Genomic DNA, 14,511 nt, shown 5'->3' on the forward strand with positions numbered 1-14,511 from the left:
TCTAGAACGCTCTCTTGCCTCTCTCACATCTATCCTCCTATCACCCAGAGCTTCCTTCACTCCATCCATCCACCCAAACCTTGGCCTTCCTCTTGTACTTCTCCCATCAACTCTTGCATTCATCACCTTCTTTAGCAGACAGCCATTTTCCATTCTCTCAACATGGCCAAACCACCTCAACACATTCATATCCACTCTAGCCGCTAACTCATTTCTTACACCCCTTCTCACCCTCACCACTTCGTTCCTAACCCTATCTACTCGAGATACACCAGCCATACTCCTTAGACACTTCATCTCAAACACATTCAATTTCTGTCTCTCCATCACTTTCATTCCCCACAACTCAGATCCATACATCACAGTTGGTACAATCACTTTCTCATATAGAACTCTCTTTACATTCATGCCCAACCCTCTATTTTTTACTACTCCCTTAACTGCCCCCAACACTTTGCAACCTTCATTCACTCTCTGATGTACATCTGCTTCCACTCCACCATTTGCTGCAACAACAGACCCCAAGTACTTAAACTGATCCACCTCCTCAAGTAACTCTCCATTCAACATGACATTCAACCTTGCACCACCTTCCCTTCTCGTACATCTCATAACCTTACTCTTACCCACATCAACTCTCAACTTCCTTCTCTCACACACCCTTCCAAATTCTGTCACTAGTCGGTCAAGCTTCTCTTCTGTGTCTGCTACCAGTACAGTATCATCCGCAAACAACAACTGATTTATCTCCCATTCATGGTCATTCTCGCCTACTAGTTTTAATCCTCGTCCAAGCACTCGAGCATTCACCTCTCTCACCACTCCATCAACATACAAGTTAAACAACCACGGCAACATCACACATCCCTGTCTCAGCCCCACTCTCACTGGAAACCAATCACTCACTTCATTTCCTATTCTAACACATGCTTTACTACCTTTGTAGAAACTTTTCACTGCTTGCAACAACCTTCCACCAACTCCATATAACCTCATCACATTCCACATTGCTTCCCTATCAACTCTATCATATGCTTTCTCCAGATCCATAAACGCAACATACACCTCCTTACCTTTTGCTAAATATTTCTCGCATATCTGCCTAACTGTAAAAATCTGATTCATACAACCCCTACCTCTTCTAAAACCACCCTGTACTTCCAAGATTGCATTCTCTGTTTTATCCTTAATCCTATTAATCATTACTCTACCATACACTTTTCCAACTACACTCAACAAACTAATACCTCTTGAATTACAACACTCATGCACATCTCCCTTACCCTTATACAGTGGTACAATACATGCACAAACCCAATCTACTGGTACCATTGACAACACAAAATACCAGTACTTTGTTATTATAAATGCCAAAATATTTATCATTCAAGTAATGTGTGTAAATACCGGTACCTTGTTATTATAAATGCCAAAATATTTATCATTTAATGTGTGTAAATACCAGTACCTTGTTATTATAAATGCCAAAATATTTATCATTTAATGTGTGTAAATACCAGTACCTTGTTATTATAAATGCCAAAATATTTATCATTTAATGTGTGTAAATACCAGTACCTTGTTATTATAAATGCCAAAATATTTATCATTCAAGTAATGTGTGTAAATACCGGTACCTTGTTATTATAAATGCCAAAATATTTATCATTTAATGTGTGTAAATACCAGTACCTTGTTATTATAAATGCCAAAATATTTATCATTTAATGTGTGTAAATACCAGTACCTTGTTATTATAAATGCCAAAATATTTATCATTTAATGTGTGTAAATACCAGTACCTTGTTATTATAAATGCCAAAATATTTATCATTCAAGTAATGTGTGTAAATACCGGTACCTTGTTATTATAAATATAAACAGATAAATTGAAAAATAAAGTGAGATTTAGTTGTTGGTGTAAGTTTCATGGAATCATATAGTTCCTGGTTTCTTTCTTCCAATTTGCTGTCACGCCTATACTTTTACTTTATTGCATGACTGCAGTTTTTCCCAGTAGCATTTGGGAGTTGAATGGCTTCACAGTGCCAGGCCAAGTGGCCTACACCTATGAATACAACCTACAGAAAAATTTTACCAAAAGTTTACGCGACATTAGAGACATCAATCAAGCAGAATCTAGATAAAAAAAAAATAAATATAACAAATTTGGAAGTAATTTTTATTTTTCCTAGCATACAAACCTGAAGCTAATTATAGGGGCATTACTTTTGGCATGCTGAAAGACGAGCCGTGATGATCGGCGATGAAACTTAAACAAAACTTTTTCTGTTTTAGGCGGTGTTTTTAAGAAAAACATGGCATAAAATCACTCTCATTTCATTCAGGTCAAATTTCTAACCTATACACAGATGTGTAAATACGTTCGTTTGTTCGTTATTATCGGCTATGGAACGTAAACTAAGCAATAGTTTCGGGTTTAGGTGGCGTGTTTAGCAAAAGTATGATATAATCATCTTTATTTCTTTCAATCTGGATTTCTAAGTATACAGCAAAAGCATTTCAACCAATTTAGACAAAACGGAGGACGATGAAAGTGCTACTGTGCTAGTAGTGCAAACAACAGCAACGAAGATTATCCCCAAGACGATGGTCTCCTAATGAATTTTTTAAACACTTTTTAATAGTTTGAATGGAAAACAATGATGCAGACAAGTTTAAAAAAAAGAAAAAAACAATGATGCAAACAAGTTTGAAAAAAAAAGAAAAAAAAAGAATAATTCAATAAACTTGAAATTAAGAACCATCAAAATCAACACTGCCATTCAAACTATTAAAAAGTGTTTAAAAAATTCATCAGGAGACCATCGTCCTCCGTTTTGTCTAAATTACTTGAATAACTCCGCTGCATAAAATGAACTATTCGGGGAATAAGTCAACCTCCCTTGTAAGAGAATTCCTCGAAAGGGAGCGGACAAATTAATTAAGCACTCACTCCGCCAGATGAGGAAGTGCGTTGGCCCATCGCTGGCACGGGGAGCGGAACTAGAGTTGAAAACTTTAAATTATAAACAGTTATAAACTTTAGCTCAAGTACTGAAAGGACAAACAAACGGGAGACACACCAGGAACAAAGCAAGTCTTTGCGGGAGAGAAAGGCTGCATGTCCGTCCTCTACCGAGCTATAAAGTAAAGTGGTTACTCAACCGAGAGGTGTGAGTGAGCGGGGTAGACAGTCTACCCAACCCCCACCCACTAATTAGCGGATGGGGTAGTTATCCCTCACTAAAAATTATCATGGCTCGTCTTTCAGCTACGTCAAAAGTAATATCCCTGTAAATAGGGGAGGGTTTGTATTTGCGCTGGAACAAATCTAAAATCAGGGTAAGTTTTCAGTTAGAGTAGTTTATTGTCAAGGTATGAGTTCGTCCTGCAGAGCTTCATTGCATCAGTATAACTATTACATGAATTTGTATCCCTATCATAATCATTAACAAATGCTGCAACATAATCTTCATGAACAAAAAGGGAGAATATGATAATACAGTATGTTGTCTTAAAAATGCTTTACAAATTAAAAGGTTTAAAGTAACGGATCATTATGGCAATGAAACTTTTGAGAGAGAGAGAGAGAGAGAGAGAGAGAGAGAGAGAGAGAGAGAGAGAGAGAGAGAGAGAGAGAGAGAGAGAGAGAGATATTACTTACCTGGTGTAAGGACGCAGTCTACTTCACGAGATGAACACAATTCATTGACAAAATCGTCCCTAGAAGCTTCCAATTTCTTATCAAAGCATGGCATGAGCGTTACATGATATATCTGAAATAAAAATCTTATGATAGAAACAAGGCATCACAAAATTCTTTTTTTTAAATTCATTCACCACAGATTTTCCATCCAGATGAATTCTGGTGACTTAGTACAAAGCTAAACAATAATCATCATTAGTAAAAAAGCTAAGATAAAAAAAAAAAAAAATATATAAAAAAAATAAAATGCAATGAATTCTAACATAATGGATATAAGAAAAGACAATCTATGAAATATAATTTGGATAATTAAATATCAAATGTTCACATATTCTTTTACCATTACTACAAATAGTCACACCAGAAAATGGTAAAATTTCTATAGAGTGATCCCTCGCTACTTCGCGGTTCGACTATCGCGGATTTTTTTCATAACGCATGTATATACATATATCGCGGATTTTCCGGAAATTTCGAAAATACTGCGATGTGACCGATGGTGCGAGATTGGAGAAAGTAAGGAAAATTGAATCATGATTGATTTTCAATATAAATGAAACTTTGAGGAGCAACAAAGATATCATTTGTTAGAGAGATAGAGAGAGGTAAGGAATGGGAGGTAGTGAAAAGTAGCCCACAGAGAGAGAGAGAGAGAGAGAGAGAGAGAGAGAGAGAGAGAGAGAGAGAGAGAGAGAGAGAGTGTGTGTTGTTTTAAATGTAATAAACAAAAAAATTTGATAGGTTATAACATATTGGTGCTTATGTAATATCAACTGTATAGACGGTTTGAATAAGTTAAGAAATGGTATAAACGATACTTTGTTAGTGTATTCGTACGCTCTCAAGAGCGGCAGCTAGACGTCAGCTGATCTGATCACAGCCAAAAGTAAAACAAAAAGAAGTCAACAATACTCGATTTTTAAAACACACCCGAAATTTAAAAACAAAAGTACACGCTTTCTTAATGTGCAATTTATTATTTAAAGAGTAGCAATTTTCTAGAATAAAATGATGTTTCCCAAAAAATAGTGGTTTGCTGATGAAATCGGATGCCGTATTTTTAGCAACGATTGAAATGGATGTAAACTCGGCATAATTTTTTCGTTTCGTATTTAATTGACACTAAGAAAACTAATTTTAGTTTCTTCATCTATATGTAAGTATTGTATAACACAGAGAGAGAGAGAGAGAGAGAGAGAGAGAGAGAGAGAGAGAGAGAGAGAGAGAGAGAGAGAGAGAGAGAGAGAGAGAGAGAGAGAGAGAGAGAGAGAGAGAGAGTGAGAGAATGAATCAGCTGTTGTAATTGAATGCCGTGTTTTTGTTTCGTGAGAATTTCATCGCCACGACTAACAACAACATACTGTACTGAACTTTACAGTATTATACAGACTACTGTAATATGATAAAGTAAAATATTTGTAATAACCTATTTTATATGAAATGGGGCTATTTTTTGTTTAAAATTTACATTTACGTACGTAAAACAACTCTATCTCTATCTCTCTCTCTCTCTCTCTCTCTCTCTCTCTCTCGTAAATTGTTTTCCTGCTTTGCTACGTATGTATGATTTTATATAGATACGGTAAATAATATTTGTAATAACATATTTTCTAAAAGCTTTTACTGTAATATCATTATTTATCACTTTCATCATGCGCGTTAAATGCCTTCATTTGTTTATTACAATCGAAGATGGAGCGTACTTTATGACACCGCCGTTTCAGGCGGCGTCATAAAGAAAAACATTTCATTTGGAAGTCCTAAGAAAAATTATGTAAAACATTGGTAATAACAAAATCAACATACTGTATAATCAATATAATCGATGCAAAAACTAACCTATACACAGATGTGTACACTAAATGCGTTTGTTTCTTCATTATGATCAGAGATAAACGTAAACAAAACATTGGTTGCCATTTTTTATTGTGCTTTTTGGCGTGTTTAGGAAACGCATGATATAAAATCGCCTTTAATATTTGTTCCTGTTTTAGTTTAGGGTACTGTAGTACATGCATTAAGTGTTCTGTACATTAAAGGGTAGTTTGTTAACAGTACTACATACAAGGGAAGGTTTTAGAAGTCTGAATATACATGTTAAATAAATACGTAAATATGGTGTCACTACTTCGCGGATTTTCACCTATCGCGGTCGGGTCTGGAACCTATCTACCGCGATAAACGAGGGATCACTGTAGTTAAAAAAATGGCTGGCCGGAAGGCATTACTCTTATTGATGGGAAAATAGGACATATATATTTGTTGTAGGACATCTAAACAGATAAAAGCAAACAGAAAGATCAACTGCTGATAAGGAATGACGATGATAGAATGTTACAGAAAGCAAAAATTATTGGAAAAGCTATCCGATACAGTGAATGACGTGCAGCAAACATGGGTTGTATTAGACAGAATAAATTCTAAAGATGTGCTGGGAGGTCATAGCAAAATGGCAAAACACAGTGATGACAGATGTTGAAAACTGTTCAGTAATCACAAAGTTGAGACTGAAAATCAAAAGAACATAATCTAGCGGGAAGAATGAACAATATCCAATAAATGAATTGATGTAGCCGAAAGACATAGTCAACATTGCTGAGATGATAGGGAGGAACTATCATATACAGTAGTATATCCCCTACTTGAGAGTGGGTTCTCAAGTTGAAGAGTCACCAAATAATACACAACCTTCTACTCTTTGCTCTCCGTTGAAAAGTCAGGTGATCTTCCCAACATGAGTGAGTTAGCCTACTTTTTAAATCAATAGTTCCTACAGCCATTTATAAATGATAAACTACCCTTAAAAGGAGCTAATTCATTTGTACAGGAATACCTATCCCTACATCGGTAATTGGTTTCAGGAGAGGCGGCCTAAGTCAAAAAGAGACCTACGTCAAATTTATTTGTCTGAATTTACTTGTCGCTAAGCTAAACAACAGATAATAATTACCAGTTCTGTACTTTATTTATAAATGTAATTTGAATAACAAATAGAAAAAAAATCTATTTTAAGCTTACAAGCAAATAAATTTTAGTTTTCAACGTAGTATAGATAAAAAGGATCTAAATTTACAAATAAATGTACATATAAATGTAGATGTTTACAATTTGGTATTTTTACTGCTAGAGTTATTGGGTCCTTTGGCTGGCCACACAGTACCACATTGGATCCCTCTCTCTGGTTATGACTCATTTTTCCTTTGCCTACATATACATTGAATAGTCTAGACTATTTTTTCCCCATTCTCCTCTGTCCTCATACTCTTGACAACACTGAGATTACCAAACAATTCTTCTTTGCTCAAGGGGTTAACTACTGTACTGTAATTATTCAGTGGCTGCTTTCCTCTTAGTAAGGTTAGAAGAGGCTCTTTTGCAGCTCTTCGAGGAGAAGGACACTCCAAAATCAAACCATTGTCCTCTAATCTTGGGTAGTGCCATAGCCTCTGTACCATGGTCTTCCGCTGACTTGGGTTAGAGTTCTCTTGCTTAAGGGTACTGTTATGTATTATTGTAATAATGTACTGTACTGTATTGTTTCAAGTGTTACATGTATTGCGCAACATTGCATGGATAAAACATGTTATGCTTTGTATATAAGTGAAATGATTTATTTTGGCATTAGAATTCGAGCATTTATTGATAACCTCAAAGATAGGATGTTACTTTTTATAGTTTTGTACTGGAGTAGGATTTAAGTCTTTTGAGAGCGATGCTCTTTTGTTGTTTAGCAAGGTTTTGGGTTTGTCAGATTGTTTATGACGCTCCACACGCACTAGGGAGTTGGCTGTCACAGAGCAATGTAGTCACAAGAAATCATTAAAATGTATTCTTTTAAGAAGTCTGTCTCTGATTATAACCCATCCAACTCAGAAGACAAGTCGACTACGAGGCTGGGATTTAATATCATCATCTAACTACTGTATTATTATTTTCCAGGTGAGTGAGTAGTATGCTGAACTCATTAGATATCCTACAATCAAATAGTACAATTGGCGACGCCCAGAAGGACGAACACACGCAGAAGAAACATTTAGGCTTTTGTAGATTGATGGCCATCAGAAGAAAAGGAGTTTTTGTAGATCCACACACAAGAGGAGAAAAAGCCCAATGAAGATTTTCCAAGCAGCAGAACGGAGGAATTTCATCAAACAAACAAAAGAAAAATGTTATTTTCCTTAGTAAAATAAATTTTTGAATATACTTACCCGGTGATCATGTAGCTGCAACTCTGTTGCCCGACAGAAAAAACCTACGGGCGGGATACGCCAGCGATCACTATACAGGTGGGGGTGTACAACAACAGCGCCATCTGTCGAGTAGGTACTCAGGTACTTCTTGTCAACAAGAACCAATTTTCTCCTCGGTCCACTGGGTCTCTATGGGGAGGAAGGGAGGGTCCTTTAATTCATGATCACCGGGTAAGTATATTCAAAAATTTATTTTACTAAGGAAAATAACATTTTTCAATATTAATCTTACCCGGTGATCATGTAGCTGATTCACACCCAGGGGGGTGGGTGGAGACCAGCATACATGTTAACAATAGAAGCTAAGTATCCCGTATTTCATTTTAGCAGTTATTCAAAATAACAAACATAAAATAAATAAGTACCTGGTAAGGAAGTCGACTTGAACAAATACTCTGCCTTTTTAAGTACGTCTTCCTTACTGAGCCTAGCGATCCTCTTAGGATGCTGAGCGACTCCTAGGTGCTGAAGTATGAAGGGCTGCAACCCATACTAAAGGACCTCATCACAACCTCTAATCTCGGCGCTTCTCAAGAAAGAATTTGACCACCCGCCAAATCAACCAGGATGCGAAAGGCTTCTTAGCCTTCCGTACAACCCAAAAACAACAATAAAAAGCATTTCAAGAGAAAGATTAAAAAAGGTTATGGGATTATGGGAATGTAGTGGGTGAGCCCTCACCTACTACTGCACTCGCTGCTACGAATGGTCCCAGGGTGTAGCAGTTCTCGTAAAGAGACTGGACATCTTTAAGGTAAAATGATGCGAACACTGACTTGCTTCTCCAATAGGTTGCATCCATTACACTCTGCAGAGATCTGTTTTGTTTGAAGGCCACTGAAGTAGGGACAGCTCTAACTTCATGTGTCCTTACCTTCAGCAAAGCGAGGTCTTCCTCATTCAGATGAGAATGGGCTTCTCTAATCAAAAGTCTAATGTAATAAGAGACTGCGTTCTTCGACATCGGTAAAGCAGGTTTCTTAATAGAACACCATAAAGCTTCTGATTGTCCTCGTAATGGCTTTGTACGTCTTAAATAGTACTTAAGAGCTCTTACTGGGCATAGTACTCTCTCTTGTTCGTTTCCAACCAAACTGGACAGGCTTGGAATCTCGAACGATTTGGGCCAAGGACGAGAAGGGAGCTCGTTTTTAGCTAAAAAAACCAAGCTGTAAGGAACATGTAGCCGTTTCAGATGTAAAACCTATGTTCCTGCTGAAGGCGTGTATCTCACTGACTCTTTTAGCTGTTGCTAAGCAAACGAGGAAAAGAGTCTTCAAAGTGAGATCTTTAAAAGAGGCTGATTGAAGTGGTTCAAACCTTGCTGACATCAGGAACCTTAAAACCACGTCTAAGTTCCAACCTGGTGTGGCTAACCGACGCTCCTTTGAGGTCTCAAAAGACTTAAGGAGGTCCTGTAGATCTTTGTTGGTGGAAAGATCTAAGCCTCTGTGGCGGAAGACTGCTGCCAACATGCTTCTGTAACCTTTGATCGTAGGAGCTGATAGGGATCTTACATTCCTTAGGTGTAAAAGGAAGTCAGCTATCTGCGTTACAGAGGTACTGGTTGAGGATACTGAATTCGCCTTGCACCAGCTACGGAAGACTTCCCATTTTGACTGGTAGACCTTGAGAGTGGATGTCCTCCTTGCTCTGGCAATCGCTCTGGCTGCCTCCTTCGAAAAGCCTCTAGCTCTTGAGAGTCTTTTGATAGTCTGAAGGCAGTCAGACGAAGAGCGTGGAGGCTTGGGTGTACCTTCTTTACGTGCGGCTGACGCAGAAGGTCCACTCTTAGAGGAAGAGTCCTGGGAACGTCTACTAGCCATTGCAGTACCTCGGTGAACCATTCTCTCGCGGGCCAGAGGGGAGCAACCAACGTCAACCGTGTCCCTTCGTGAGAGGCGAACTTCTGCAGTACCTTGTTGACAATCTTGAACGGGGGGAACGCATAAAGGTCTAGATGGGACCAATCCAGAAGAAAGGCATCTACGTGAACTGCTGCTGGGTCCGGAATCGGTGAGCAATAATTTGGGAGCCTCTTGGTCATCGAGGTAGCGAACAGATCTATGGTGGGCTGACCCCACAGGGCCCATAGTCTGTTGCAAACATTCTTGTGAAGGGTCCATTCTGTAGGGATGATCTGACCCTTCCGGCTGAGGCGGTCTGCCATGACGTTCATGTCGCCTTGAATGAACCTCGTTACAAGCGATATCTTTCGATCTCTTGACCAGGTGAGGAGGTCCCTTGCGATCTCGAACAACGTCCTCGAATGAGTCCCTCCTTGCTTGGAGATGTACGCCAAGGCTGTAGTGTTGTCGGAGTTCACCTCCACCACCTTGCCTAGAAGGAGGGACTTGAAGCTTCTCAAGGCCAGATGAACTGCCAGTAGCTCCTTGCAGTTGATGTGTAGTGCTCTTTGATCCGGATTCCACGTGCCCGAGCATTGCCGACCGTCCAGTGTCGCACCCCAGCCCGTGTCCGATGCGTCCGAGAAGAGAAGGTGGTCGGGGGTCTGAACAGCCAGTGGTAGACCTTCCTTGAGAAGAATGCTGTTCTTCCACCAAGTCAGTGCAGACTTCATCTCTTCGGATATAGGAACTGAGACCGCTTCTAGCGTCATGTCCTTTCTCCAGTGAGCAGCTAGGTGATACTGAAGGGGTCGGAGGTGGTCTCCCTAACGCGATGAACTGGTCCAGCGATGAAAGTGTCCCTATTAGACTCATCCACTGTCTGACTGAACATCAGTTCTTTTTCAGCATGCTCTGGATGCATTCTTGGGCTTGACTGATTCTGGGGGCCGACGGAAAAGCCCGAAAAGCTCGACTCTGAATCTCCATACCTAGATAGACTATAGTTTGGGATGGGACGAGTTGGGACTTTTCTATATTGACCAGGAGACCCAATTCCTTGGTCAGATCCATAGTCCATTTGAGATTCTCCAGACAGCGACGACTTGACGGAGCTCTTAAAAGCCAGTCGTCCAAATAGAGGGAGGCTCTGATGTCTGCCAAATGCAGGAATTTGGCAATATTCCTCATCAGTTTGGTAAACACTAGAGGTGCCGTGCTTAGGCCAAAGCACAGGGCTTGGAACTGGTAAACCACCTTCCCAAAGACGAACCTTAGGAAAGGTTGGGAGTCTGGGTGGACGGGGACGTGAAAGTACGCGTCCTTTAGGTCTAACGAGACCATCCAGTCTTCCTTCCTGACCGATGCTAGCACCGACTTCGTCGTCTCCATGGTGAACGTCTGCTTGGTGACAAAGACATTTAGAGCACTGACGTCCAGCACCGGTCTCCACCCTCCTGTCTTCTTCGCTACTAAGAAGAGACGGTTGTAGAAGCCCGGGGATTGATGGTCCCGGACTATGACTACCGCTCCCTTTTGTAGCAAGAGAGACACCTCTTGCTGTAAAGCTAGCCTCTTGTCCTCCTCTCTGTACCTGGGAGAGAGGTCGATGGGAGTAGTTGCTAGAGGGGGCTTGTGCAAGAATGGAATCCTGTACCCCTCTCTGAGCAACTTCACAGACTGTGCGTCTGCACCCCTGTTCTCCCAGGCCTGCCAGTAGTTCTTGAGCCTGGCTCCCACTGCTGTCTGGAGAAGATGGCAGTCAGACTCTGCCTTTTCAGGACTTGGAACCCTTCTTCTTTTTGCCACATTGACTATCGGCACGGGTACCTCCTCTGCTGGAGGTTCTGCCACGAAAGGGCGGAATGAACCTAGACGCTGGTGTGTCCATCCTAGGTCTAGGCACGGAAGGTAAAGCTGTGACTTTACGTGCGGATGACGCCACCAGGTCATGGGTGTCTTTCTGGATCTGGGCTCACTCGTCTGTTTGTGGGTGGGACGATCTCTGCAAGATACGTCCGCAACCACTGAGGGTACATCTGTACGCTGATCAAGGCCTGTTGAACCCTTTGGTCCTTCGACATTGCTTCTCCCCTGGGCTTGGGAGCTTGCAAGAGGTCCCGGACTGGGAGGACGACTGGCACGAACAGATGCACCCTCATGCGTAACACTGACACTTTTCACAGCACTTGCACTCACTACACTTCCCACTGCACTTTTCTCCTTCAACTCTTTGACGTCGGCTAAGAGTTGATTGCGGTCATTCGCTAATGACTCAACTCGGTCACCAAGAGCCTGAATGGCACGCATCATGTCCGCCATCGAGGGTTGCTGAGAGCTAGTAGAAGGGTCGGGTGTAACCACTACAGGGGAAGGAATAGGATGAGGGGCATGGGGAGAGGAAAAATCAAAAGAGCGAGAAGAATTCCTCCTGATCCTATCCTTCTCTAGCCTACGTGCATTCTTAAGGAATTCTTGAAAATCGAATTCCGAAAGCCCAGCGCATTCCTCACATCGATCTTCCAATTGACAGGCTTTACCCCTACAATTGGAACAAACGGTGTGAGGATCGATAGAGGCCTTCGGAAGACGCCTAGAACAGTCCCTAGCGCTACACTGCCTGTACTTGGGGACTTGAGTAGGGTCAGACATCTTGAATTAGTCAAAGGGGGAAATCCAAAATCTATCCAAGTCGTCAACAAATAATCCAAAATCTAATCAATAAAGCTTGATAAGGTATTGATAATAACTCCTGTAAAGCGAAAGCTAATATCTAGAGAGAATACATCACCAAATAGCGTGAAAATCAACTCCAGAAACAACAACGTATCAAGTAGGTCTTGCCGGTGGCACGACAGAGAGAAAATTGGTTCTTGTTGACAAGAAGTACCTGAGTACCTACTCGACAGATGGCGCTGTTGTTGTACACCCCCACCTGTATAGTGATCGCTGGCGTATCCCGCCCGTAGGTTTTTTCTGTCGGGCAACAGAGTTGCAGCTACAGTAGGGTCCCGAATTACACGTGTTCTAATTACGCGATTCCTCAATTACGCGATCGATAGTTTTTAAAAATTAATTTTCCTGTATTTGCGAGGAGCATTCTAAATCCGCGAGTCAAGCACCGCGAAGCGTAGGAAATCTATTGTTTTCTTAATTGTATTGGGGGGGGGGGGTGATGGTTCCCCGATGTCTGAGAAGGGGGGGGGGGGAGAATGTGAGAGAAAGATTTCTGTTCAAACATTTTAAGACTAGTTTTGGATGAAAAATGTTAAGGTTTGCCCATCTGTTGTGTGAACTTGTCGCTAGGCCTAGCCTAACTGTCCAACACCTATATGTACAATATTCCATATTTGTACTAATTAATTTTTATACTTACGTTGTAATTATGGTGAAAAATCCTTATTCATTAAACTTTAAATTAAAAACCATCAAAATAAAGACTATTTTATATCATGCTACTGCCAAACATGTCACCACAACCAAACCCATTACTTTGTTTAGTACGTTCCATCGCCGATCATAACGAACTCGCTAACCAATTTTAACATCTGTCTATAGTTAACTTTTGCGGCAAAAGATATCTTACCAGGTACTATGTAATAATAATGTTATAATTAATGTTTTATTTATCCTTAGAAAATCAAAATATATGAAATATGAGCAATTTTGTTTCGTGTTGTTTTTTTTTTCCTAAAAAAACGCCTTCTTAAAAGGAAAACGTTTTTTTTTTTACGTTTCATCGTCGATCATAAACGCATTTACTCCTGAAAGTGATATTGAAGAGCTTTTACTAAAGATGTTATTATAAATAAAGATTATAAATAGGTGGTAAAATATCTATAATTAAGTGTAGCAGCATCAAGAAATGTTGGGGTTTGCCCTTTACATAAGAATGTACTGTACATTGGATTAGACAGAACGTAGAAAAAATCAATTAGGGAAAAATCGGTATTCGATATCCTCTTCATCAGCATCGTCAATCGGGCTTTTTATTTTTTTTTTATTCTCAGTCGCTAACTAGTTATCGCACTGCCAAGATCTGCACACATTCCGATAATTCACATTTGAAGGTTTTCTGGGAGAGGATGGATAGAGAAAATACCGAACTATATAAAATGTTTTTTTAACCTGTTAAGCGTCACCCACGTGATAAACCGTTCACCACGATCTACTCGGTACCGCCTTCAACTGTATATTCCGTTCATGACTTTAATTGCCTTTTACAAGCCGTCAGTCTCGTGATGTTACTTTACTCGTATAGTAAGTATAGGATCACCACTTGGCAACACTCTCAGCATATGGGGACTGTGAATAGAAACTTATATGATGTCTGGCAACTATTTTTCTGAAGGTAGCTTGATGTTACAAAACTCTGGTTTGAACTGGTTTCCTATCAGTGCACTCGGGCGTTCATGCATAAGTGGTTATTTGTTGTTCCTTTTGTAATGAAAGGTCTAAAGAGGAAGGTTATTTCTTTAGATGAAATAAATGATATTCTTGTTGTGGAATTTGATAATGATAACCTGTTTGATAATGAGAGCACTAGTTCTGAATCCTCCAGTGATGAGTATATTGAAGAAACAAAGTTTTCTTTCGATGTCGAAAGCGAAAATGACTTCTCATTACCGAATGACTGGACAACGAAATTTCACAAAACTATAAAGGGAAAGGAAACGCCGAGAGAGAGAGAGAGAGAGAGAGAGAG

General features: G+C 40.0%; 1 protein-coding gene across 1 annotated transcript in view; it reads right to left on the reverse strand.

The window, feature by feature from the left end:
* LOC137658876 (cytosolic iron-sulfur assembly component 3-like) overlaps positions 1 to 14,511 on the reverse strand; it is a 97,825-nt gene that overhangs the window by 33,679 nt on the left and 49,635 nt on the right. Inside the window, exon 7 of the mRNA XM_068394001.1 lies at positions 3,668 to 3,779. Coding sequence (XP_068250102.1) covers positions 3,668 to 3,779 — 112 coding nt within the window. The remainder of the gene's footprint in view (positions 1 to 3,667; positions 3,780 to 14,511) is intronic.

The sequence above is a fragment of the Palaemon carinicauda genome, chromosome 19, assembly GCF_036898095.1.
Source record: "Palaemon carinicauda isolate YSFRI2023 chromosome 19, ASM3689809v2, whole genome shotgun sequence".
Lineage (NCBI taxonomy): Eukaryota > Metazoa > Arthropoda > Malacostraca > Decapoda > Palaemonidae > Palaemon > Palaemon carinicauda.